Below are 27,867 nucleotides of genomic sequence, written 5' to 3'. Positions count from 1 at the left end.
GCATATAATATGCGCATCCATAAAATAAATATTTATTATATTTATTTAACTAAATCAAGAAAAATGCATAATTAATCAACATTATTAAAATAAATTAATTTTAAATATGTATAATTAAAAATTTATTGTTAGAACTAATTATTTAAAAGAGCTAGTTATTTGACTTAAAAAATAAAAATAAAAATAAAAATGAGAGAGAGAGAGAGAGCATCGTTTATGGAAAATTAAGTGAATAAGGGATTTTTTAGGATACTCTAACTCTAAGGCCTAAAAACGTAATTTATGTGGTTCACTTAGGCGTGTGTTTAATTAAATTTAAATTTTAAATATTAATTATCATTATAGAAAATAAAAAATAGATAAATATAAAATATTAAAAAAATAGAAGAAAGTTATAAAACATTATTGGAAAAAGATGGGAGAAGAAAAAGAGATGTAAAAGTTGAGAAGAGACAGAAATTCAAAGTTGAAACTAAAGAAAATAAGGAGTTGAAGAGAGAGAAAAAAAATAATTAAATAATAAAAATCACAAATCATAAAAATTGAAGATACCAAAAATTATATTCTAATAAAGGTATAGATTTCAATCATAATTTATTTTTTATTATATTTATTTGATTAAATAAAAAAAATAAAGGTAAAAAATAAACAAAAGTAACAAAATAAATTAATTTTAAAAATCATTAAAAAAATTATGAAAAAGGCTTATGAATTAGTTATTTTTAAGAGAAATAGTAATTATATTTAAAAAAATAATAAACAATTTTTATTTTAATAATGTAAATGAATTTAGTCTAAATTTTTGAACCGTAACGGCCAAAAGAAAAGAACAGAAAAAGATGCGTTCAAAATCCGAATGGTTCCCCGCTCTCTTCTCCTCCTCCGCCGCCTTCCACCACCCCAACCCCCACCCTATCCGTCCCACAATCACCATCATTTCTCTCACTCTTTCTCTCTCTCCGTCTGTTATGTCGTCTTCCGGCCATGAACAGCCTGAGCCTCCGCATTGTGACTCTCCCCATCCCCAGTTCTCTTATCCGCGACCGCCAGCAGGTGTGGTGGCGCCAAATCCTCGACCCCAGCGGTGAATTCGTTAACAGATGGAACCGCATCTTCTTCGTCACCTCCTTCATTGCGCTTTTCGTCGACCCCCTCTTCTTCGATCTGCTGGGTTTCGAGCACGATCGGAAATGCCTGTACATGGACTACGGCTGGGGCGGCCTCCTCGTCGTCACCAGAACCACCGTCGATCTCTTCTCCGTCCTCCACATAACCATGAAATTTCGCACCGCCTATGTTGCCCCCAACACTAGGGTTTTCGGTAGAGGTGATTTGGTTACCGATCCGAAACTGATTGCGCGTCGCTATTTGAGAGGGGATTTCGCGATTGATCTCGCCGCCGCTCTTCCTCTCCCCCAAGTACATTTATTTTACTTCTCCATAATCTTTTTTTCTCTAATTTTTTGTTATCCGTAGTGTTGTTATGTTTCTGAAAATGGATATGGAATTTATTCTGTTAGATGGCTTCTTTTGTGTATCTTTTTGAAGTTGTGTTCTAAAACTGGGAGATTTATTTAGCTGATTGATATTTTGAGGGAAATTTAAGAGAAGGGCAAAATAATTGATTAAGCTAAGCAAGTATCGGTAGTACAGCGACCATTTATCACTTTTATCCATAATTGTTAGGAATGTGAAGCCTAGCAACGTTTCACGTGTCTGCAAATTGTGGCTCCAATCTGCTGACATGATGGGTAAATTTTTAATAATTTTATAGTGTTTACAGATGTTCTAGTATAAATAGTTGATGGTTGGTCGTCATGGTAATATTGTACAAAAATATATTCTAGTAAGAGAAAACTTGAGGATGTAGGAGCATTACTGAACAACCTTAATTTTTCTATGCCGCATTTATTTTCCTTCTTGTATCTGCACACATTTCTCAGTCTACCTCAAATATTTTAACAATAATCTCAATTTTTTAACATTAATCACATGAAAATCGGAACTCGCCTTGTGCCCCCTTTACACTTTGAAATTGCCCTCTTATGTCAATCAAAATCTCTATATCGGTTAAGCTTTCTTAGTCCATTCCTGACTATGGATCATGTTTATTTGGTTCCATTGCTTAGTAGAAAAATTATATTTTGAGGAAGAAAATAGACTTAGTTAATTCATGAAGTCTTTATTTAAATTTTGTGGCTTTATTTATGATGTTTGGCTAATATGATTTCTGTTTCCTCATATATTCTGCATTCTATGTTTCATGTGGCAGTGCGTTGTTTGGGGTATTATGCCATTGACTCTGACAAGATCCAGTGCTTCTGTTAATCATGCCATCACTTTTCTCATCATCCTGCAGTACATCCCACGACTGATCGTTATTTTCCCTTTGAATTATAGAATTATAAAACACACCGGTGTTGTGGCAAGTGCTTGGACAGGGGCAGCTTACAATCTCATTCTCTACTTGTTAGCAAGTCATGTAAGCATAAGTACCATGTTGTCTGCAAACCAAATTGTCATAACCTGTTATAAAACTCTTTCTTGTCCAGGAAATAGCAAACTTTCACATGCAATATAAATTTTGCCTATATTCTATATTATCATCACATTCACTCTGTTTGCAGGTCATAGGAGCTGTATGGTATTTGATGTCAGTTGAACGAGTATTTTCGTGCTGGAAGGAATACTGTTTGTTAGAAAAGAGCGGTGTACCTTGTAGACCTGATTATCTTGACTGTTCATCTTCAGGCAATGCATATGATAGATGGTATAAATCCACTCAGATCTTCAAAAAGTGTAGTGGAAAAAGTAATGAATTTGATTTAGGAATATTCGCTAACGCTGTCAGTGACGATGTTCCTTCAGCAGCTTTCATCCCGAAATACTTTTACTGTCTGTGGTACGGTTTAAAAAATCTAAGGTTAGCGTACACTGTTCCTAGATTTTAACTCAACTTTATGTTATTTTTTCTTTGCTATTCCTCTTCATTTTTGTTCTGTCTTGTAGTTAGCTAACTGCACCATACCATGAAACTTGTTCTTCCTACACAACATACAACTCACATCAGCTCTTCATAAAAGATAGCTTGTCCTATTTATTTGTAGAGAATATTCAAATTGTTAACTATTGGAAAAGAGAACGAAGCATAAGCTTGACTAGTTTTCTTTTCATTCCCATTCAGTTTTTGCGCTTGAACAGCTCATTCAAGAAAAGGAAATTATTGTCTTGTAAATTTTGTACTGACCTTTCTATAAATAAATTTTTCTGAAGGTAAACTATATATTTTCGTTTTCCTTGTCTTTTCTATTTTTCTTGTGTTGATTCTACCTTCCTAGAGTGTTAATATTTAAACATGTCCCAGTAATTAATCATCCTACTTCTGTAATTTACTGCATTGCTGAAAATGGACAAATTGTCCATTATTTTAAGTGTTGCTATAACTACAAAAGGTGTGTATCATATATAATAGATTACTTAAACACATTTTCGTTCTAGGATCGTTCACAAAAATTGAAGTGGTCACTTCTGATTAAAAACAATTAATCTAATTGTGATCAAAAGCAATTTTTCATTTTTCCTAATCATACCTTAAGAATCCTGTCCGATTATGCTTATTTCATGAATGCAAATCTATTTTTGCAGTTCATATGGACAAAGTTTAAAGACGAGTAATTATGTGGTTGAGACAATCTTCAGTATTATAATATGTCTTATGGGCCTAGTCTTCTTCGCACTGCTGATAGGCAATATGCAGGTAGAGTACTGTCCCCTTGGTAATCCGTGCTCACCAATTGTCATGATCTCCTTATGTTTAAAGTTTCTTATACGATACACAGACAAAGATGTATCCTATGATGAGAATCCTTTGACCGCCCTGGTTTTGACTACCTTATAACTTTAATGATTTGCAAGTTACTTTTAGCTATTTGATTTAATAGATTCCACCTATTTATTCTTTTGAGTGAAAGTATAAATAGTAGATTGCTCAAACTGTCATCATCTTTTTATATTTGTACCTTTTATATTATCCCAAAAAAATTCTTAGGGGAGAGATTTTTTATATCGCAGGACATTGTTATATTCAGCGCTTGCTGGAACCCAAGTTGTTGCTGAATGTCAATGAAACCTTTTTCTATCTGGTGTATAATTTGAAGGAAACAAATTTTTAGTCAAAAGTAATGAACTTATTTTCTCTAGAAATTGCTTAATGCACTGTGTTCTGTCTTTCCAAATTTTATAGACCTACCTACAATCTACGACAGCAAGACTTGAAGAATGGAGGGTCAAACGAAGAGATACAGAGGAATGGATGAGACATCGCCAACTACCTCCGGAGCTGCAGGAGCGTGTGCGCCGATTTGTTCAATACAACTGGCTTTCTACAAGAGGGGTAAAAGAAGATATCATTCTGCAAGAATTACCACTGGACTTACGCCGCGAAATTCAGAAGCATCTTTGCCTAGATCTTGTCCGTCGTGTAAGTTCACTTGTTTCTATTGCTTGATCATACCTGCATGTGAAAAAAATTATGCTCTATTCAATCAAGAAGCATGAAAAATACCAGTGATTGCAGGTAGTATTAATAAGTTTACATGCTTTATTCAAGTGTTCAACATCTGGATCATCTTTGCAATCACTGAGGGAAGTAATTGAGATTTCTACTTTGCTCCTTTTATTGGCAAAGATATTTTTTCCAGTCTGGTGGACTTTTCCCAAGTTCCATTCTTACATTGACCAGATTCCTTTTGAGGATTATAAAATTATGTGCATTACATTTATCTTTGTTTTGAAGTTGATTTTGATTGTTATATAAAAATAAAGAGGCTATGTTGTATGTTTGGTTTTGTTTGTAAAGATTGATAAACATAATTGGTATATATGTTTTTGTATGTTCAATTTTTTGTTTTGTATGAGACAAGAATTCTTTTAAATGTCAAATCCGGTAGATTCAATGTGTTTTTTATGTTTTATATTGTAACATAATAAATGGTTATAGGAAATATGTTTGGAACACTGTTATTATGTATTTTATGACATATATTTTGATATAATATATATAAAGGATTATTTTTGAGCTAAAAAGCATTGTTGTATTGAAGAATTTTTTATATGATATAATATAAGACAATTCTTTTCATAATCCTTCGTATTTACTAACCCTCAAATGTACCGGTAATCTCTCATTTTCAAATATATGTCGCTAGGTCCTTAAGACAAATTATTATAAAGTTTGTGGAGTATTCCACTGAGGAAAAGTAAAACTAGAAAAGATTCATTTATTTTGATAATCATTTTTACAGCTAAATAAAGGTTGTAACAATAATAAAACAACTATTAATTATTTAGAAGAAAAACACTATATTTATCTTACCTCTATGTACTAAAATGAAAATAAATAAATCTATATCTATATTATATATAAAAGTATGAATTGTCTAGGTGGTTCTCAATGTGAAAAGACACCCATATCCTTATTTAAGTAATTTTTTAATAATAAATTATAATTAATTATAAAGGAATAATTAATTCTACAAAAGAAGATCGTTTAATAGTTCTAATACCTCTAAACACATAGACCATGAAAAATATATTGAAGTACTGAGAGGAATTAGACCTACTAAATAGTTTTTGTTTTAATTATAACTTTGTATTTTTGTGGCTACCTTTTATTTATTCATCAGTTTATATGATTTCTTCTTAAACATAATGAACAATTAATCTATCAATAAATTTTAAAATATTTAAAAATAAAAGAAATCAGTGAAAGAATACCAAAAAAATTAATATGTATAATTAATATTACTAAAATAAGGTAAAACTCTATAAAATTGAGAATAAACTTAAATTAGAAATAATTATATACTAACATATTAGTTGTAGACTAAATGTCAATTGTTACTAACGAAAAAGAAGTATCTTTCTTTAGAATAAATTTATATAACTTAAGGTTTACAAAAGTAAATAAGTATTAAGTATAAAAATGGTTATCGGCAAATAAAGCACTATTTTTTTTAATTAAAAATTGAAAATTGCATACAAAAATTAAATTACTCAGAGAATCTCTTATTACTTAAGTTTTGAATATTAGATAATAATGTATGCATATAAAAGATTAAGTGGGTGATTTACTGAGCTTATAAACTCTTTAAAATATCTTATTAAGCTGTATAAAACTGTTTGTTAAGTTTTTTTATAGAGTTTATAATATTTCAAAATAAGATGTTTATGATCTTACAAGCATGTTAAGAAAAAATGTAAACTCAACTATATTTTTTATAAGATCTTTTAAACTCTTTAATCTTAAAATTCAATAAACAATCACTCTTATAATTTTGTGTATTTCACTTTTGTTCTTCATATAATTGACGTTTACTCTCCAAAGTAACTATCTATTTATATAATTTTAAATTCTAATAGTTAACTTAATGACTTTTTATATATTATTGCAATATAAAGAGTTTATGATTTAAAATACTCTCATATTCTTTAAGCTCTGGTCTTTTATTTTATCCAAATTCTTTAATTAAAAACTTACTTCTAAAATATATTTCAACATTTTTAAACTTTTAAAATATCTTATAAGATGTAGGAATAAAATAAGATGTTTTAAATAAATTGAAACATAATAGATAATACCAGTTAGATTCATATGAACAAGATCAAGAAATCACACTAAAAATATAAAATTAAAAATTTCAAATAAAGGCAAAAAAGAAATATTTTTATTTAATAATATTTCAAATTTAGAAGTTAATGAAGTATGTAATCAATATTTTGACAAAATTAGCATAGTTATAGGACCTTACGATACAAATACTGATACTATGGATGTCTAATTAGATTAAAATTTGATTAGCATAGTTAATAAATAATTAGTTTAAATTCAATTTGACATCAATAATTTAAAAATAAAAGACAACGGATATGATATTAAAAGAAAATATATATAATACATAAAAATAATATTATAAAAATAAATAAAATTAAAACACATCAAAGTGCTTTTTTATAAAATTAAAACACATCAAAGTGCTCAAAAAAAGCTACAAATAAAACATGATCAAATTTATTAAATTAGAATTTCTTATAAAAATTCCAAAAATAAGACTATTTTATTTTAATATTGAATTTTTTTTGTATATTATATTTTACTTTTGCAGTAATTCGTTCCAATACAAGATTATCAAATATAACAATTAGTAATACAAAATAAAAAATTTCAGTTTTAAGGATTAAATTATTTATTTAATCATTTCATGTAAAATTAGAAGTGAATTGCAAATGATAGAATTAAATGGTTATAAAACAATTATTACCAATTATTTTGAGAATATAATTGTATATGATAATATTCCAATAATAGAAATATAAATAAAATTATGAGCATAATATTTTTTATAGCTAATAAGTGATATAATCGCCTTTAAATATATATTTCTACACGTGCAACACACGTGATACGTTCTAATTAAAAAAATATATATGAATACAATCAACATAAGTTGTCTTCATTTTAGACATTGGACTTCCATATTTCACATCCGATAGTTATACTTCATTATGATGTTTTTATTATTTTTTCTTATTTTTGTTTCTTAACAATTTACCAAAAAGAACAAAAAAGGGAAGTTGCTAGGGCTATCTCTCTCACCCAGAAAAGTTTTTGTAAGTGAATGCCTAAAGTGCTGCTTGTTTTAAGATGGCCCAAGAACTATAACAAAAATGGGGATTTCGAGAAGCCATGTATTGCATTTCATATCTGAGTACTTGATGTATGACTGCCTTTATTCGATCAAACTAGAGAGCAAAGGTGACATACAAGGGGCGTTTTTTTGGTTAAGAAAAAAGGGACTTTTGAAGTTAATTCATAGGAAGATATCAAAACCCAGCAAAGACTTTACAGTTCACGCTGTTCTATACTTCAACGCGGATATCTTATGGTTTTATTAAACATTTTAGGTACCTTTCTTCTCAAAAATGGACGACCAACTCTTGGATGCAATATGTGAACGCCTAGTTTCATCTTTGAACACCAGAGGAACATATATTGTCCGTGAAGGGGATCCAGTTACTGAAATGCATTTCATAATCCGAGGCCAACTTGAAAGTTCAACAACTGATGGTGGACGGTCAGGGTTCTTCAATTCCATCACCCTCAAACCTGGCGATTTCTGTGGCGAAGAACTGCTGACATGGGCGCTGATGAATACTTCAGACATAAACCTTCCAGCTTCTACTCGAACGGTCAAGTGCAACACAGAAGTGGAAGCCTTTGCCCTTCGTGCAGATGACCTCAGATTCTTTGCAAATCAATTTAAAAGGCTGCACAGCAAGAAACTGCAGCACGTTTTTCGCTACTATTCTCACCAATGGAGGACTTGGGGAGCTCGCATTTTACAAGCTGCTTGGAGAAGATATAAGAGGAGGAAACTTGCTGAGGAACTGGCGAGACATGAGAGCATGTATTATATGCAATTATCTGACGATGATGATGATGGGGATGATGATGATGATGACAATAGCCACAAACCTTCAATAGAAAGCAATACTCTTGCGGCTACTATATTAGCTTCTAAATTTGCTGCGAACACAAGGAAAGGGGCTGCTCAAAAGGTAAGGTTTGTCGAACCTGGAGACTCCAGCTTACGAATGCCAAAGCTTTTTAAGCCCGAGGACCCTAGTTTTTGAGAGGATAAAGAAGATAGAGAAATGGGAGCAAGTGATGACAAATGGCAGGACTAAGCGGCAGCATTTTGTAGGTATGATAGTTTTTTTGCAACTGCTGATCTTTTGGAACGCTAGCCTGGTATATGATCAATGGAGTTCGTCTTAGGTTGATGGATGAACGACTTGTTATATGACTTGGGATGATACAACATTTGCAGGCCTATTAGAACATTCCCAGCTTCTCAGAGTGCATATATATGCTGGTCTCTCCTGTAATCTCTCCAACAAGAATCTCTATCCTATAATTTGTTAACAAAATTTTCTTGTCTGCAAAAATAAGATGACAAGAAAAACAGTACAAATGTAGATTATCGATTACATTTTGAATATAATCTCTAGTTTGAATTCTCTGATTCTTCTCCTTTTGATGTTCTCCAGTTCAGGGGTTGAAAAGCTTGTTTCACAGTTGAAGAAATCGTGAACCACCCGATATTTTAGTGGATGGAAATTTAAAGATGTGAGTAGGTTGTCTGCAAATACATCTTTTGATTGCCTATCCCTATGTACAAGCACCTATTCCTTGCTCCAGATATCATCTTCATGATTAAACTCAGAAAATTGAATCGGAAATGGGAAGTAGAAGCAGTATCATTCTGATAATCTTAATGATTATCCCATGGTAAAATCTACCAGCTCATTGTATTAGCATCACATAGGGATCCTACTGGTATTTTGTTATCATTATAGCTGATAATGAGAAAGCATATCCGAAAGGCTTTAGTACTGGGCACGAAGCTGCAGCACAGCTCGGTTAGAAACATATGATCAATCTTAAATTTGTTGTAATTAGGAGTCTTATGTAATATTTTTATGATGTGTAGCTGAGAAAACTTGATTATCTGCCAAGACATAGTGTGTACTTGACCGCAATATGTCAATCATGAATACACAATGTGTTATTTCATTTTTAACAAATACATAATAACTGTTATATATTCTGATAAGGATATCGTAAATAAACAGGTCCAAGCATCATATACCTGTTCTGAGCAAACATATGCAAATATGCAAAACTCAACATCTGGATCGTTAACCCCATCCAAACAACCACCAAAAAAAATAGGAGGCATCTGGACCTTTATACAACTACCAGAAGTCAGAAAGTTCCAGGGAACCTACAAGCACATGATTTTGGCCTTTATGATTAAGAAGAGAAAAATTTACAAGTATGGAGCAAGAGTCAATTTAATTCACTAGAAAAAAGTAACAGTAGTTGGTGTTGTAGACATTGCACTGTCATTGGCACAAATTGCAAAGGGACCAAAAATAATCCTAATATTGATACTACTTCCTTTGTACAAAACCTGCATTGAGTAATCACATGATAATGCACTTCTCCTTTAATTTCGACTCCTGCTTTGAGGAGGGAGAGTCCAGGTCGTCTTCACTATTCTGTGAAACCTGCAAAGGATTTTATGGTTAGAACTATGCTTGAAGCAACATAAGACCGTTAAGAAAAAGTCCACACCCACGCTTCTGCTCAGGTCTCATACTGGACCTGCTGCATCTAGATAACGCATTCTTCCAAAGTTTATAACTTACTTAGAGAAGCTAAGCTAGAACGCAAGTGCATAAAACACATCATAACCTCCGGCAAATTTGACCTGTAAACTAAATTCAGAAAAAGATTGAAAGTGGAATTTCAATTTCCCTAAAATAGCACATCACGTCAACAGAAAACACTGACAGCCATAGATCAGCAAACTTTTCTCAATTCTTCATAGCTTATTAAGTCAGACTGAAGACATTTTCCAAACATTCACCAACAAAGAACATATAGTAAATTTCATTTTTCCTTTCACTGTCTCCAAAAGTGCTAAATGCTGCAAATTGTTCAGTTGTTCATCATTTTTGACCGACACAAATTGAAAATGAAGGAAAGCTCTTCGTTAGGTTAAAGAAGATCTAGACCCTGCAAAATGGCTCTGTTGCTGCAGAGTTACACACAGCATTATCCTAAAGCAACAGCATTTGCTACACCAAATTATGTACCATAAATCACCTATAGTTTCTAGAATAACTCAACTAAATATAACATTCAGGTATACCGTCAACATTGAAACCAGATAATGTGGATATACTGTGTAGCAAAGCATGGTGATATGAAACAACTTCAAAACCCCTACCTGGAGACCAGGGAGCTTTGGACCATAGCTACCAGCTGGTTGCTGCAAATTATGCTGCTGTTGCTGTTGCTGTTGCCGTTGATGTTGCTCAAATTCCTGTTGTTGAAGAGCTATTGCCAATTGCAAGTCAGAACCGCCATAAAAAGCATCAAAATCATTGATATCAAAAGGCCCCGAGGTTTCTCTAGATTAGAAATTAGAATTAGTACATGACGTAACCAGATGCTATATGTTATATTATCTTCAAAAATATTTTGTCAGAATTAGAACTATTAGATGTACATTTATCATCTTTTCAATATCACAACATGCTTCCTATTAGTAAAAATAACACAAATACAATTTTAAAATAAACTTCACATAAATACCCTTCAATATTATATAGACAAATCGAATCATAATTAATTATATATGTACTAATAAGAATATAAAAGTTAATTGTGTGTGCATTGAAATATTAATATAAAGAAAAAGATTAAGTTTAAAAAATGTTCCCTCCAATAAATTCATCTTAAAGTTCCTAATACAAGAAGATATTAAAGTAATTCCATTACCTTTTGGTTAGTGGCATACACTTGACATTCTTCTTAGTAAGAATTATCGTAGTAGAATAATAGTTCAAGAGATTTGAAAGGCATTATGGCACTTGACTTATCAAGGTTTAGTAGGAACTTAGCTAAAGATCCCACTACTCATCATATTTGGTTTAGTATAGCTACAACACATGGCTTTTACTAAAAATGTATTTATTGGAGTATTTTTATATTTTACTTCAATCAATCAGTAATAAATGTATAAAGTTTCTAACATAATAATTAAGTATTGTGTCATAAAATTGAAAAAAGAAAAAAGCGTGTAAATACATTCTTCAAATACATAAATGAAACAAATTTATCCATTTTAAAATATAAACATTACAGCTACATCCATGGCCCTAATGGTTATTTAATAAAATTATTATTTAATTATTTTTTAAATCAAGGGTAAAATGAAAATTTCATTACTTTCACTTGGGTTCATAAAAGCATCTTCAGAAGGGGTATACGTGTGATTTCATAAGTGTTTTGGGAGAAAACATAATTTGACATTTTTAGAGAGAGTCAATTAACCCTTTTAACAATATGTAGATCAATTCTCAAATTGCAATTTTAACAAATATAATGGTATTTGTGAAACGTAACATTCACAAAGGAAAGTTGTTGCATTCTTCATTAGAAACAAGAGATTACTAATACGATAAGTGCCAGAGAAGTTAGATAGTTACTTGAAACTTGAATGTGATTGAGCCACATTTTCAACGCTAGCTAGATAGTCCTGCAAAAAGTTGAGATTCAATTTAGAGTCGTGAATGCGGATCACAAGAGATATAGAACAATGAGCAACTACATACTGCAGTATTAGTGGCACTTTGTTCACCCCATGTGCCGTTGGAAGCGTTGATGTTGAATTCCTTAAAGTTCCCCATCATGTATAATGTATTGCCATTAACCTAATTGTCGGATCAAATCAAGAGATAAGGGAATGAACAAATGCACCATTATTCTTCTCAAAATAGAATCCAACTAGATCTAAATACTGTTACTAAGGTATAATTCAATAACCAAGCAATTAATGTCTGTTTTTTGTAATACTTCAACAAACTATGACAAATTAAAGTAATGACCAAACAGACCCACATCATCCTAGACCCAAACTGTAATTTATTGCTAAAGTTCAATAGTAACATTACCGGTATATAACAATTTGTTTCCAAGCAAATAGCACATTGATATGTGGTGAATCATTATGGCACTTGGACATGTAGCCATGAAGCCTTGAATTTTAGAATCATGGACAAGGTAACATTGATCAAATTTATTAATCCTCTTTATCTGTACCATAAATTGTCTAGCACAGCTGAAACAGTTAAATATAGATGTGTTACTCTTATAAACGTGTACAATATAGTTGAAATGGTGAAAAATAGATATTTAAATCTATTTGAATAAAATCAAACATCTTTAGATAAATATTTTAAATATATGTTCATCTGAAATTATTAAAAAAGAGTTTATAACCTTGTCAAGATTCATTTCATATAATTTAAAATTAGAGATGTTCTGATATACTTTTAAACGTGTGATCATCTGAAGTATTATAAAGGTTTCATAACATTGTCCAACATTCGAGTATACAACCCGACCTCTTCATGTTATAGCAAAGTCAGTGTATGCCTACTCGAACTATAGATATCCAAATAGAAAGCAGGAACGCTTCCAACTTAATATGATATTTTAAAGAGATTGCCATATAACCAAACTGCAAACAATATTTATTAAACTTTCTAATCATTAACCATATAGTATAATTAAAAAAAATTAAAACTACAGCAGGGTGGAGAAATCATTAGTTCCACCTAGAGCTAGCCTGCTTGGGGACATCTTATGCTCAAGCACAGCACAGAATTATTTACATGGTAACCTATTTGTAACTGTAGAATTTTTGCATTATTTCATCAAATTAAACCGAGACCAAGTATTAACAAAAGAATAAATAATTGCGTACTACCTTCTCACCTCATTCATCTTTTCCCATACCAAATCTGGCTGATTTATGTAGCCTTGGTCGGTGACTAAAATGTATAACGCACCTTCATACTGCAAACAGACTCATATTAGGTACTAAGCCGACTTTGTCACAAAGCAAGTACAGTGGGCTCAATTATGTTTAGCCTTCTAAGCCAAATGAAAAAAGTGTAAGAGAACCAAGCTCATTGTACATTTCTGAATAGAGACTCATAAAGTGGGTGCTCAATAAACAACCCACTAGTTATAAATTTAGGGAAACCCATTATGAATCTTTTAATAAACAAGATTCCAACATTCAACAAAAGTTAACAGCAAAAGCAACCTAACTTCATTCTTTTCTAGTCCATGCTTAACCGAGAAATCATGTTGAAAATCTTTTCACAGCCTAAGATGAGCTGGTGCTAGCTTTCATATGAGGTAATACTAGAATCTGCCACTCTTTACTACAAGGACCAGAACTACACATGTAAACACGTATATGTTTCTAGATTGACTCGCATTATGAATGCAAGAAACCTTGGCAGGATCCAGTTACCGCAGTTTGGCTAAAGCCTTACTCACTGACATGTTAGCATGTTTCATGCAAATTGCCAAATGGATATGAAAAATACCAACAAAAATTGGTAAAATGCTTACTCCCAATGCCCAAAATGGTTTCAAGCATCAACAAGTATAAAAGACATAACAACTTATTTGGGAGCCATCAGTATGATTGCCAATGGAGAGACAAGTATATAACATGCCATCTACTAACCTTAAACATGGTGTTGAAATGATTATTCCTGAAGAATACGCACAGCTCGTGTTCCTTAACTTTATCTTGTAAGCAAAATAGGCTGCAGAAGACAATCAAAAATCAAAACCTCCTGCCAAATGAAGCGTATCTTCTCAGCCACAAGATGAAGTAGCATAACACATACCCATATACAGTTAACTGACTAGCACTGTTGTTTACAAAGTTCCTGATCAGTTCCCCTAATGAGATTAATCAAATGCATTAGCACAAAAGTCCTATCTCTAGTACTGAATATAAAAATTAACAAGGAAGAGAGTGACTTTTTTTCCCAGCAAAGAGATAACCACTCAGAACTTATTGTCAATATTTGGGTGTAATTCACCTTGCTTGATGGATAACCTGTCCTTAAAGCCATCATCCTTGCAACCTTTATCCACTTGTTCTGCAAGAACCACCTCACCCTCATAAACAGGCTCTCGATTTCCAATAACCACATTTCCTGATTCCATTACGCATTCTTCCCCTTCATAAATGGGCTCACTGTCATCAATACTTGAAGTGAGGGCTACAGACATGCCAATTTTATGAACTGGATGACTTGATGAATCTAAATCTGCAGTAGTGGTCAATGAGAAAGAAGAATCTCTAGCATTAGAAGAACTTGCGCAATTTCTCATTTCATCCAGGTTACATGTGAAAGTGAATTCATTTTGAACATGTTCGTCACTCCTAGACTTATCGTGAAAGCTATTAGAAGCACATGAAGGATCTTCTCCACCTGACATATTAGAAACAGATGGAGGATCTTCTCCACATGACATATTAGAAACAAATGGAGGATCTTCTCCACATGACATGTGTTGACCATTTTCGTTCTTAGTCATTGCATCAAATCCAGTATTTCTGACTGCACCTCCATAATATTCTGCAGATTTTTGCCTGGTAGGTTGGACACAGTTTTTCTCTTGATCAGTCTTTGAGAATGAACAAAAAGCTTCCTGCGCAAAAACTGTAGGGGATTTTTGATCAACATTGTTATTGCTCAAACCACTGATATCATCACAAATTAATGTCCCAGTCTTCATAATTTCATTAGCAACATTCATTTCTACTGTTTCTGAATGTATTACCAGTTGGGAATTTTTGATATCTACACTTCCAACTAGATTTATGTCAGCAGCTAGACCATCTGCTGACCTTCTTTCCTCTGATAACTTCAAGACTCTCAAGAACTCTGCTTCTTCTTCAATGTCCCCTTTTCTTGCTCTCTGAGGAGAATCATTGAAGGATTGACTTCTTGAAAGACAAGGAGACGGTACTCCAAGAGCTGCAGTTGTTGCAGCGACAAAATCCACAGTATCATCTTCTGGATTCTCTTTCTGTTCACTCTCCCTTGTTTGTGCTTCTAATGAGACAAGCTCCCCCATGAGAGTGTTATATGATTTTGAACCAATAGCATCTGCAGTTTCGGAGTCCTGAAATGCATGCATGAAAAAAACATGCATAAAACATAAGCAACTTCACCTGCATCCAATACACACAGAACTAAAAGGCCAACTAAGAACAGTGTACGAAATAGCCTAAGCAAGCCAAAACAAAACACCAAAAAAAAAAAAACAAAAAAGAAAAACCCATCAGAGGACAGGTTCATGACCATACACATTATGCATGAAAAGATTACAAAACCTCAATACCAGGACAACAAATTTGATGACACCCAAAACCCCGAAGAACAAAAAGAATCACACCCATCAATTAAGAATTACACTCAGAGAGTAACCTTCGTCCTTCGCTAATTTAAACCTCGGAAATCCATCTCCCAAAACCACAAAACTGCTGGGATTATGCAGGTCATGCATCACTAATCAGACTTCAGATCCAACTGTTTGCTTAAACCATAGGCAATTGTTCAGCATCTGTCCAAATGAGAAAAGGTTGCTAAGAACAACATATTCTCGCAGAGCAAAACTCAGATTCAGTCACTTCTGGAACTACCAAACATCCTAGCCTAATTCAAAGGTTGATATACCATTTCTGTCATATCTTTTCTTGACTTGCCATTTAGTCAGATAAATACCTTTTTTCAATGTAACAACATCTTTCTATAGAATAGAGGTAAAGATTTGGATTAGAAGAAATTTTAGTTCCCACTTTGTGAACCTATTCAAGATAAAATCTTTATAGGCTTCTAGCCATCAATGTTGAGGTCTCTGTGATCTAGTTGCTTGCATTGAGATTAGTGATGAATCTGTTCAGCATCAAAGAGGCCCATCCATGAAGGACGTATAAGTTTCTATCCTTGTCTTTCAATCGTCCGTTTTTAACTTATTCTGGAACTTTATGACTACATTCCAGATGTAACATTCCAGACCTGTAAGTCTCACATAATACCCTAAGCCTCTACAATCTGTATTTAGTTTATTCATCATAACAAACAAAAATAGCTTGAAATATGGAGCTACCCATCATTATTGGATCTACGAAATAGGTAAACAAAACATTATTGATCGAGTAGTATTAACTTTTCATATATAAGAATTCTACACCTCATGTTTGCCAAGTGTAACACCCCTACTTTATGTTGTCACCTAGGTCACATAACTTGGCAATGGAAGTCCGCGTTATCAAGCTTCAACCACAAGGAGCATCACTGTGGCCCAACTTATAACAAACAAGAATTGTTAAGTCATGCTGCATTCAAGGATTAGTAGCCAACTAGTGGTGTCAAGGTGGTCCATGCCAATAATGGTTGAACAATGAATAGCCAATAAAGAATGATCAAGCGAGAGATACCAAGCTGGACTTGAGGAAGGAAGCAAGGCTACACAATTTCAGATCGAGAGATGGAGGAAAGGGACCAAGGTCACTTATTTTCCATAAAGGTTAGCCAAGACTCCAATAGCAAACCTGAAATCAAAAAGCAGGAGTGGTGCTCCAAGCCCATAACCACTACTTCTATTGTGCTTAGGATGGTGTTGGGGTTGCAGACTTATTAATGCTGATGATGGTGAAACAGAGTAGCCTGAACTGATTCTGGTGATCTGTGCATCATGCCTCTTGGAATGAGAGAGACGAGATGAGAGATTGTGATAGATGAAGCAAAGGGGAGCATGGACCAGAGACATAGTGGAAGCAATGGTGCGGCAGTGCGAGAAAAAAGAACATGAAAGATAGCAGGCCAAATTACTGTTTGGAACTGTTGATTCCATTTTCAGCTTGCATGATCTCAATCTGCTACCACTTGCATTAAGTCTGGCACATGAGAGACTTGAGATATAACTCCCAATATTTATTAACTAATATATCTACTTACACATAACATTAGCATTTGAATTAACACATACACATAGATGTGATCACGTGATAAAGAGGGAAGCAAGCATGTATGATCTCTAAAAAGCTCTGATCCTCAACTAACTCCACTCTTGTGAGATTATCCATTACCTCTAGCTCTATCTCTTGTTTCCCCTTTATGTCGCCTTAGACCGCTATTAGGCCGAAAACAAACAAAAAAGTACAGAGATATGTTATGGTTTTGCCTCATAGCTCCAATTTATTGTATAATAACACTGAAAATCTTTCTCATTAGACGTAATCCCATGACCCTACATGATTATGAACACAAAGTTCCTATGAACAGTGCCACCCACTAAGCAATTTAGGAAAACTCAAAAGTTAAAATAGTTGTTTTGACTAGTGAGGCAAAAGTTCCAACCTGGGGATCAATCATCCATCCATGATAGAGTGGGATATCCAGTAAATCAAATATTGTGCATTCTGGAGTGAACTCAAAATCATCAATTCTGAAAATTTCAGATTTAAATACATCAGAATTAAAAACTGAAGGGTCCCAACTCATTGGGATCATACTGCACCACAGAAACAGATGATTTTGTATTACGTAATTTTCATATCTCTGAAGCAAAAGCTTTCTTTAGAAGCAGTATACTACAACCACTACCATCAAACCCTTAACCATATACTAATCGTTGTTATTTTCACTGGCAATTCAAAACCTCAGAAAATACAAAGACAAAAGCTAATCTACCTTTGAAACTTTATATTTACGTCAATGCCAGTTGTAAGTCTAGGAAGCAAATCAATTGCATCTGCAATATTCTGTTGCTGATTTTCAATATAGCCAGCATCTTTGTTCTGTTACCCAGTTAAGAAGCTGACATTAATTCAAATCCCAGAAGGAAATCCACGGTATTAAGACAATAGATATGACAAAAAGGTGTCAACATACTCAAGACGATCTCTTCCCATTTTAAACTTCCAATACCTTTATCAATACAAAAGCAATAATGAAAATAGTGCATTAAGCTATTACGTCGATGTTACTGTTTGAACCAATCAAATGCTCAGCAACAAGTGAAAGCAATTTCTCCTGTGAAACCTCTGGAATATCTGGGCTCAAATTCAATCTGTTCTTTAGTGATAGAACATTACCTATCACAACATGCAGCATAATTAGTGGGACAGAAACTATACTTGCATAACGGCGACGGTCAAACAAAATTCAGAAGGTTCATTGTAATAGCATCATTGCATATGCTCAAACAATCAAATCCGATAGCATAATTCTTCACAGTTGATTATTAACAAGCGAGTACAGAATTATGGATAATTATCAGCCACTTGCAAGAGTAGCTTCTTATTCAAAAGCAAACCTCAATATATCACATATTAAACAATCTAGAATACCATATACTATATACTGCTATCCTTTTTCAAAATCCTTTCTCAGTGACTGCTATTATTTCTTCTCCACCTCACTAATTAAGGTGCTCTCAATCATCATTTTTTGTAATCCCTCTTGGCCTTATGACATACAACCCGCATTATTCCCGTAATCAACAATCCAAGCAAAAAACACGGCCAAATGATGAACTGATTTCAGTAGCATAAATTAAGGCGCTCTCAACCATTTTGTAATCTTCTAAGCCTCGTATCATTACAGCCGCATAATTCCCATAAGCAACAAATTAAACAAAAACATCGCCTAAATGATGGACTAATCTCTGTATAAGAAATATCCAAAACTTGGTGCATACGATGCACAGAAACCATCAATTTGTATAAGCAATTCAAATTGATTTTGTTACCACATTTCACCTTTTGTTAGAATTATGCATCAGAAATTATCAAATCTGAACATGTTAGATTTTTCACTTTACTTATCCTCGCTTAGAAAGCAACAAACTTCCCATAGAAAAAAGGGACGTGCTTGGCAGCAGGTATACACAAAAACAAAGCCCGGGGAGGAGAAAGAGCGAAAAGTACATATAGCAAGGAGAGGACAGGGGCCATTGTCGTTTTGGAGAACGATGGGAGTGGTTCGTCCCAAGAATTGTATCGATTTCGTTCTGTGCACTATCTCTTTCCCTCGTTCTTCTAGCTTCGCCTCCGCCTCCGGCCACGGTGGCGCGACGGAGCTCGAAGGAGGAGGAGAAGAAGCATTCATTTCTTTTTACCTGGAAAATATTCTGATCGTTGAAAAGATCACAATTCTTGAACGTTTCTGTTACAAAATCAATAATAAATTCCTCTTCTTCGAACAGATTCTGTTAAAAAATCAATCCATGATTATGATGAAAATAAGAAGGAAGTGAGGCTGTAGACATACTAACAGAGGTGGGGCGTCGCGTTACTGTCTCGAGGCAATAAACTAGTAATAAAAGTCACCTTTTTCCCACCCAATGTAACTATCGGTTAATTACGTCTTGCCCCTGAAATTATTGGTCAATTCGCATAGACCCCTCAAAAATTTTGGCTAGAATACATAAGACCCCTATATTTTAAAAAGTCTGCTAAAAATGGCCTTATATTTTAAAAATAGGCGAAAAACCCCTCTCTGTTTTTTTGAATATAGCTCACCCCTCAAAAATTTTTGGCTAGAATACATAAGACCCCCTATATTTTAAAAAGTCTGCTAAAAATGGCCTTATATTTTAAAAATAGGCGAAAAACCCCTCTCTGTTTTTTTTAATATAACTCAATCGCCCTTCTCCATTAAATCTAAGTAATGGCGTCAACTTTTTTATAAATGATCGTTATACCCTTACTTAATATATATTGTTTCTTATTTTAATGATCGTTGGATCTTTTTTTATTAAATAATGATGGTTAGATTTAATTAATCTCAATGGTTAGATTTTAAAAAATAAAAAGTATGAATTCAACAAATTATTTAACTTATATTACATATAAATAATTTAAAACTATAAAAAAATATTATTATTATATAAAAAAACTAAAAAAAAAATTCTAACTATCCCCTGCCTACCCCCTCCCTAACAATCGCTACCCCCACTTTGCCGCCTCCCTCCTCCCCCTCCGCCAACCCCTCCCTCGGTCTCACAGGTCGACTGTGACCTGTGGACGACGTGCGGGCGATCAGGGGATGTCGGCCAGCACGCAGGGATGATGGAGCGCAACCTTGGGCGCGAGTAGGAGCTTAATGTGCGAAGAAGAGTGCTTTATCCTTGGAGAGGCAGGAAAAGTGCGCTCCCGGCCCTTTGAGTGTTCTACTCTTGGAACAAGAGATTATTTTCTTAAGTCTATTATAAGGGGGGTATGCAGTTGTGAGCTCCAACCAGCCCTCCCCGTGCACGACAGCAGTAGCATGAGAAGACGTCTGCACTAAATGAGCATCTCTTGGGGGCATGATGGGGGCCTTCAAGAGCCAGCTCTAGGCAGCTCATGAGAGGAGTGCTAGAGTCCCCAAAGGGCTTGAAAACCTGACGGGCAGCGTAGGGCTAGGATGGCCTACGTTGGGTGTCGATACTGCCAAGAGGCTCCGTGTGATGTGCAAGGTTGCCCCGCGGGCTGTGAATTATCAGGGGCAACACCTCTCGTGCGAATGGGTGATCGAGGCAAGCATTCGAAGATCTCGTGATCCAACTCATGAAATGCGCTATTGAGTTCTAGCCGTCTATGGGGGGGGTCCGTTGGCTAAAGATGAGTCGTTGTGTGACGACGCCACACTATGGGCATATTATAAAGCCAAAGCCGAAAAGTAAGAAGGCGTTTCAGGCATGCCGTGCGTGATAACGGCAAGATGTCGGCATATTGATTGGGCCTTGGACTTATGATGCTGTCCTACTCGGGCGAGGCATGGAAGGCGGTCATGACGAGGGCGAGCACCTAGGATGTACCGAGTGAGTGTTGGGCATGAGATGGGCTGCGCCCCTCATGAGATGGGCGTTGGGGGCGCAAGCGTAGTGCTGTAATGCCGAGGCGGAGCGAGGATGCTCCTTGCCATTGAGCAATGCATCGGCAGGTTCCGAGATTGTGTGTGAGACGCTAAGGCACGAGTGCCGAGAGCCTCAACGAGTATGGGCATTCTGGATAGGTGAGCGCAAGGGCACGTGGTACAGCGCTGGGAGGCGTTCAGATGTCGCTAGCGAGTTCAGTGTCGAGGACACACGACGTACTGTTGCTATACTCTGATGAGTGCGAAGACAGGTCGAAGGTTAGGCGTAACCTTTGAGGCCGCACAGGTGAAAAATATATGAGAATTACATTCCGCTGTGATAGAGAGAGCACGCTTGTGACAGTTGGTATCAAAGCCTAGTTGCCTTCAATGGGGCGAGGTGAGTTGCCAGCCTGGAGGACGAGACCTCTCGGTTGACGAATGGCATATGAGCTCTACATCAGGTAGAGGTGAGTTGGCCTCAATTGAGACAAAATCATACCGTTGTGATTCTTAGAGACATCATATGATTTTAGGGGACGTCTACCGCAGAGTTCATGTTGGGTAGAGTCCTTTGTGCGCGTTTAGGCTGCTTTAGAGGGTGAGCGGCTACGGTCCAACTTCGTTGTTGTTGGTTGGCAGGTGTGTGAGTGCCACAGATGTGTGGAGCAATATGTCAACCGTGGTCCAAATTTCTTTTCGGCAGATTGATATTCAGAGTTCACTTGTCTTTCCTAAGCGAGAGGGGGACACAAGTCGAGAGCCACATTTGTGAGTGAGTGTAGCAACCATGTGTGCGGATTGCCGCAAGTCAAGAGGCGGTCGTCGCAACGAGGCCATTTTGGTGGGCGAGATACCACCTTGAGTTGAGAGTGGTGGATGAAGGGCCACATTCTCATGAGTCTAAAGAATCTTCCAGCAGAGGAGGACGTGCTGAATATTCAGGAGCCGAAGCACAGTGCACATGAGGTGCATGGAACAAGCCACCCTTGGGGTTGCGAGGAGTGGACGTTGAGACCCCTACCTTTGTGGGCAGTTGTCAATGCGAGCCGTATGTGGCCGAGCAGAGTTGTGGGATGAAGTGCTAGTGTGGTAGATGATGGTGCGTCTAGAGAGAGACGGCACGCTTCAAGAACCAAGAAGCATAGGCATCCGTTATGGGAGAAAGACAACTTTTCCGGAGCTTGAGTAGGAGCAGCCTACTAAGCCGTGTGTTGGGTGCTCATCATGAGCACGAGTTTGAGTTGAGTTGAGAAGGTTCCTCGACAGGATTCTGACACCATATTATGGGCTCTTTGGTCTAAAGATTTTCGAGGGGGACTACCGTGTGGATATTCGAGGGGAGCAGTAGGATTCATCGATACCAGGAGCAACGGGCTCCATTGGCACCATGAGCGGCATGGTGCGGTCGGGCCGGGCTGGGGATTGAAAAATCTTGATGCAGTCGACCGGGCTAGGAGTTGGATTCGAATTTTGCAGCCGGGTGGAGATATGAATTTGTGGTTGTAGCATTGTGCGCTCGGGTTGAGACTCGAGTTTGACTTTTGCGCAGCCTAGATTCGAACGTGATATTACGATCGGGATTTGGAGCGAGAAACCCCAACCTTGTTAGTGCATTCAGAACGGAAGTTGAACATCCCATTCTTGTTAGTGATCGGGCCGATGTGAGACTGGCATTTGGAGTTTTGCTGCCGGACGGGGATTCAGAGACCTATCCTTGTAGTTGCAATCAAGCGCTCGGGCCGAGACAAGAGATTGTGTTTTGCGGTCGAGCTAGGACGTGAGCTTGGTCGTCAACGAGATTGAGGGCAGAAGCCCCATTTTCATGTTGGGTCGAGCGAGAACCCTTTTGAGAGACGTTCGGTCCACGAGCGGCGTGGTTCCGACAGCTGGGCATCCGGCCCATTGTGTGTTTGCAAGTGTTTAAGTATGGTCTATCGCAGGCGTGGGTTTGCGTGTTTGCCGAGGGCGGCAACACCTCGAGTGGGTGAGGGAGTGCGAAGAGTGCGCACAGACTCCTACTCGCACGTCGTTCTAGATCAATTCGAATGTTTAAGAGGCACTATCTTGAGGAGCATCAGACACTCTTTTCGTTCCAGATCAATTCGAGTGTATTGGAGGCACTGTCTTGAGGAGCATCGGAGATTTCAGAGGCTTGGAGCAGAGTTGAGAGAGTCAGGAAGAGAGTGTAGAGCTAGGCACAGACTTCCGAAGAGAATGTAGAGAGACACAGACTTCCGAAGAGAGTGTAGAGCCAGGCATAGACTTCCGACTTCAGTAAGCAATAGTCGGGAAGAGAGTGTAGAGCCAAGCACAGACTTCCGAAGAGAGTGTAGAGCCAGACACAGACTTCCGACTTCAGCAGGCTACATTGAGAAGAGAGTGTAGAGAAAGGCACAGACTTCTAATGTGAGCGACATTGGGGAAGAGAGTGTAGACGAGTACACAGACTTCCAGCTTGAGGCGATCATGCGGTGTATCTAAGGCACTGTTTGTTGAGAGCTACCCGCAATCTTACGAAGAGAGTGCAGAGAGAGGCGCAGATATCCGTTCAAGTTTAGTGTTGAATGAGTGCATCAAGAGACACTATGTTTTGTGGAGGGGAGATTAGTATCGTCTGTGAAGGAGACAACGTGTTGTGCTGAAGAGGCACTTCACGACTCGAGCGCTCGAAATAGCAGGAGATCGGTCTGGTGTCGCGAGATACTGAGAGAGAGTATTGGGCACTGCATACACATCAATCCTTCATGTATGTGTTGACGAGGACGTCAACAGAACGAGAGGGTGAGGCTCTCACAGATCGGCTGTGACCTGTGGACGACGTGCGGGCGACTAGGGGATGTCGGCCAGCACGCAACGATGATGGAGCGCAACCTTGGGCGCAAGTAGGAGCTTAATGTGCGAAGCAGAGTGCTTTATCCTTGGAGATGCAGGAAAAGTACGCTCCTCGACCCTTTGAGTATTCTACTCTTGGAATAAGAGATTATTTTCTTAAGCCTATTATAAGGGGGCCATGCAGTGGTGAGCTCCAGCCAGCCCTCCCCGTGCACGACGGCAGTAGCATGAGAAGACGTCTACACTAAATGAGCATCTCTTGGGGGCATGATGGGGGCCTTCAAGAGCCGGTTCTAGGCAGCTCATGAGAGGAGCGTTAGAGTCCCCAAAGGGCTTGGAAACCTGACGGGCAGCTAGGGCCAGGATGGCCTACGTTGGGCGTCGATACTGCCGAGAGGCTCCGTGTGATGTGCAAGGTTGCCCTGCGGGCTGTGAGTTATCAGGGGCAACACCTCTCGTGCGAATGGGTGATCGAGGCAAGCATTCGAAGACCTCGTGATCCAACTCATGGAATGTGCTATCGAGTTCTAGCCGTCCATGGGGGGTCCGTTGGCTAAAGATGAGCGGTCGTGGGACGCCGCCGCACTGTGGGCATATTATGAAGCCAAAGCCGAAAGGCAAGAAGGCATGTCGGGTATGCCGTGCGAGATAACGACAAGATATTGGCATATTGATTGGGCCACGGACTTATGATGCTAACCTACTTGGGCGAGGCATGGAAGGCAGCCATGACGAGAGCGAGCGCCTAAGATGTACCGAGTGAGTGTTGGGCATGAGATGGGCGTTGGGGGCGCAAGCATAGTGCCGTAATGTCGAGGCGGAGCGAGGATACTCCTTGCCATTGACCAATGCGTCGGCAGGTTCCGAGACTGTGTGCGAGACGCTAAGGCACGAGTGCCGAGAGCCGCAGTGAGTATGGGCATTCTGGATAGGCGAGCGTAAGGGCACGCGGTGCAGCTCCGGGAGGCGTTCAGATGTCGCGCTAGCGAGTTCAGTGTCGAGAACACGCGACGGACTGTCGCTATACTCTGATATGTGCGAAGGCCGGTCGAAGGTTAGGCATAACCTTTGAGGCCGCACAGATGAAAAATATATGAGAATTACATTCCACTGCGATAGAGAAGAGCACGCCTATGACACCCGGCCTCCCGCAGATGCCCTCGAATTTGGGAGATGGTGATAGCATCCAAATAAAAAAAGACGTCATCGCCCTGCTGTGACGGTCGCCGCCCTTAATTTTATTTTTTTTAAAATTAATTGAATTAAATATATTTTTATTAATTAAAAATAATTATAATAATTAAATATATATTAGTTGAATAAAAATAATTTTAGATAATTATAATAATTATTATACATAAATTCATTTAAATATATAATTAATTAAGGATTATTTCATATAATTACAATAATTATTGTGCTTAAATTAATTTAAATATATATTTTTAGTTAATTAAAAATAATTTTAATATATAATTAACTAAGGACAATTTTAGATAATTTTTTTAATTTCTAATTTTTTGAATTTTTACCTAACTAAAAAATTCATTAATTAAATTAAAAATAATTGATTGAAATATTTTTAATTGTAATTAAAGGAAAGTTTTAAATTCCAATTTTAATAATTATAAAATTAGTTAAATTTAAATATAATTTATTTATATTTTTTAATTAAATAATAATTACATTATTAATATTGTATAATTTTTACAATTATTAATATTTATATTAGTTAAAATTTGAAAAATAAATTTACTATATTAGTTTTTATACTTTATTTTAATTTAATATTTCAATTTAAAACACAAAACTTCAAAAAATTATATAATCTTTTTATACTTTTATGTCAATATATTTAAAAAATATTTTAATTTTTAGATAGATGAAAATGCAATAAAGAACAATCAAAACAAGTAAAACATATAAATGTGAAAATATATAAACATCATGGGGGTATTTTGATCAAAAAATCAAAAAAATAAGGTCAAAACCAGCTAAAAAAATCTCAGGCACACAAGGAGCGAGTGTAATGCACCTTTCGTTAAGTACTAACGGAAGCAGTTGTTAGAATATGTGTCCAAAAAGCCAATTGGGTTGGTTTTTATATAATCTATTCTGATAATTTCGGTGTAATTGTAACATTGTTTATGAATAAAAAAAAGTATTTATTATTTAATAATTATATTTGTTGTGCTCACTAATTATCTTTATATGCTTAACATCACAACAAATACCACAAATTGAATTGTACAACGTATATAGTTGGGTTGCGCATTAGATGGTGGCCATGAACCCAACTTCTAATGCTTAGGTTTGAAATGTTCACAGTCGAGGACCTCGAGATTAGGCATCAAGAGTCCTATTGACACTTGCACTAAAATTGCATTTATTGGAGTAGTGTCGTATTTCATTGGTGACAGACGTTGGACGTCTATGCAATTTTAGTGGGTGGTTGACAAGATATTCAAGTCGACTGAACTGACTCGCAGGAAGCTGTCATATGAAAGCCTTGGAGGCTTGATCGATATGACTAGATCTTCCTGGCTCCGATAGTATGGGATTAGTCCTCGGACTTGAAGAACCACGACAGCTGCATGCATATGATGGTTGTATCTTGGATTTGACGAAAGATAATTGTATTTTGGATGTCGTCATTACAAGTCTTGTTCAGTACAATCAGAATATGTAGTGAGGACAGTGGGTTCCAAGATAAAATCCGTCACCTGTCAATATATGACAGTCGAATATCCTATGCGCTCTAAGATAGTTTGAGCTCTTAAAATCTATGGCCCTAGCGATTGGTTGAGTAGAGAATGGTTTCCTACGTCAATCAATAGCACAAACGCATCTAAAGTTATCGAGCATAGTGTCTAGTCCAGAATGGAAACCGATGCCCTATTTCATGCTCTAGACTTAGATTGGGAGATGGATGATGGAAAGACCATACCCGTATGGTACGGGGGAGCCTAAATGCTCACGCCAACATTCACCTAGTATCTAGTGTTATGGACCATTGCTAGACGGCCACCCATGGTGACGAGAATTTTCAATTAATGGTTAATTAGAAATAAATGAATTAAGTTGAATTTAATTAATCATTGTATTAGGCACAAGCCCAAGTGTAGTTGAGGGGAACCTAAAAAGTCACACACAAATCACTATGAAATTGGTGGAATTAATTCAAGATAATTAATTTAATTGAACTAAATTAATTTAAGGAGAATGTATAAATGATTGGATTATTTATTTAACAATCCATTTGATGGATGACTCAAGAATTAATTAATTGGATTAATTATGTTTTTGAGCTTAACACCTTTAAATTAATTAGATTAATTTATTAGGTTTGGCTTAATTAATTGATTGGATCATTAATTAGTGTTTGGGCTTAGATTTATTTAATTGGATTAAATAAATTTTTGAACATAATTGGATAAAATTAATTTAATTAATTAAATTAATTATTGTCCAATGAACTTTGATTGTGCTTGATTTAATTTGATTAAATCAAGCCCGGTGCATATTTGAAATCCAAGCCCATTTGAGGGAGGTTGGAGCAAGTTAAGAAGAAGTTGAAACTCCTCACCATGATGAACATGATGGAGTGGTTATTTCATATGATTGGAGGTTATATGCATTTGGTTGTATAGGTTGCCTTGGAGGCAAACTTGGTAG

General features: G+C 36.2%; 2 protein-coding genes across 11 annotated transcripts; one reads left to right on the top strand and one right to left on the bottom strand.

Annotated features, from left to right (window-relative positions):
* The first annotated feature begins 824 nt into the window (after positions 1-824).
* LOC105157305 (cyclic nucleotide-gated ion channel 18) lies at positions 825-9,578 on the top strand. 5 transcript variants are annotated; one of them, XR_016064805.1, is made up of 8 exons: positions 825-1,419; positions 2,273-2,482; positions 2,628-2,923; positions 3,646-3,757; positions 4,244-4,480; positions 7,963-8,762; positions 8,889-8,942; positions 9,109-9,578. XR_016064805.1 is itself a non-coding variant. In XM_088878939.1 (6 exons), exons 1-6 carry the CDS (start codon positions 985-987, stop codon positions 8,689-8,691), a joined length of 2,019 nt encoding a protein of 672 aa, XP_088735065.1. In that variant the 5' UTR covers positions 825-984; the 3' UTR covers positions 8,692-9,078. The 5 variants fall into 5 exon arrangements, 1 of the variants encoding a protein (XP_088735065.1); XR_016064804.1 differs by having other exon boundaries at positions 8,837-8,942; XR_016064801.1 differs by lacking the exon at positions 8,889-8,942.
* Positions 9,579-9,899: 321 nt separating this feature from the next.
* Positions 9,900-19,825, bottom strand: LOC105157299 (uncharacterized). Of its 6 annotated transcripts, XM_088878925.1 has the most exons (13): positions 19,789-19,825; positions 19,446-19,683; positions 18,493-18,611; positions 18,208-18,314; positions 17,875-17,962; positions 14,542-15,634; positions 14,344-14,398; positions 14,178-14,259; positions 13,412-13,492; positions 12,247-12,345; positions 12,121-12,170; positions 10,857-11,040; positions 9,900-10,131 (listed from the first exon to the last, which is right to left on the bottom strand). In XM_088878925.1, exons 2-13 carry the CDS (start codon positions 19,624-19,626, stop codon positions 10,048-10,050), a joined length of 2,223 nt encoding a protein of 740 aa, XP_088735051.1. In that variant the 5' UTR covers positions 19,627-19,683; positions 19,789-19,825; the 3' UTR covers positions 9,900-10,047. The 6 variants fall into 6 exon arrangements, 3 of the variants coding, with proteins under 3 accessions (XP_088735051.1, XP_088735052.1, XP_088735058.1); XR_016064797.1 differs by having other exon boundaries at positions 10,857-10,966; positions 19,446-19,801; XR_016064798.1 differs by lacking the exon at positions 9,900-10,131 and having other exon boundaries at positions 10,875-10,966; positions 13,404-13,492; positions 19,446-19,801.
* Between the last annotated feature and the right edge of the window lie 8,042 nt (positions 19,826-27,867).

This window comes from Sesamum indicum, linkage group LG1 (assembly GCF_026168435.1).
Source record: "Sesamum indicum cultivar Baizhima isolate 11 linkage group LG1, ASM2616843v1, whole genome shotgun sequence".
NCBI lineage: Eukaryota > Viridiplantae > Streptophyta > Magnoliopsida > Lamiales > Pedaliaceae > Sesamum > Sesamum indicum.
This window is presented reverse-complemented; position numbering and strand designations above follow the sequence as displayed.

Bases quoted from the DNA above. Each gene is read 5' to 3' on its own strand.
- LOC105157305 (XM_088878939.1), top strand. From the start codon at position 985: ATGAACAGCCTGAGCCTCCGCATTGTGACTCTCCCCATCCCCAGTTCT. The intron at 1,420-2,272 runs GTACATTTATTT...TTCATGTGGCAG, and splicing joins CCGCTCTTCCTCTCCCCCAA to TGCGTTGTTTGGGGTATTAT. The intron at 2,483-2,627 runs GTAAGCATAAGT...CTCTGTTTGCAG, and splicing joins TCTACTTGTTAGCAAGTCAT to GTCATAGGAGCTGTATGGTA.
- LOC105157299 (XM_088878925.1), bottom strand. From the start codon at position 19,626: ATGAATGCTTCTTCTCCTCCTCCTTCGAGCTCCGTCGCGCCACCGTGG. The intron at 18,612-19,445 runs GTACTTTTCGCT...ATGTTGTGATAG, and splicing joins CTGTCCTCTCCTTGCTATAT to GTAATGTTCTATCACTAAAG. The intron at 11,041-12,120 runs GTAACTATCTAA...TTTCTAATCTAG, and splicing joins CAATCACATTCAAGTTTCAA to AGAAACCTCGGGGCCTTTTG.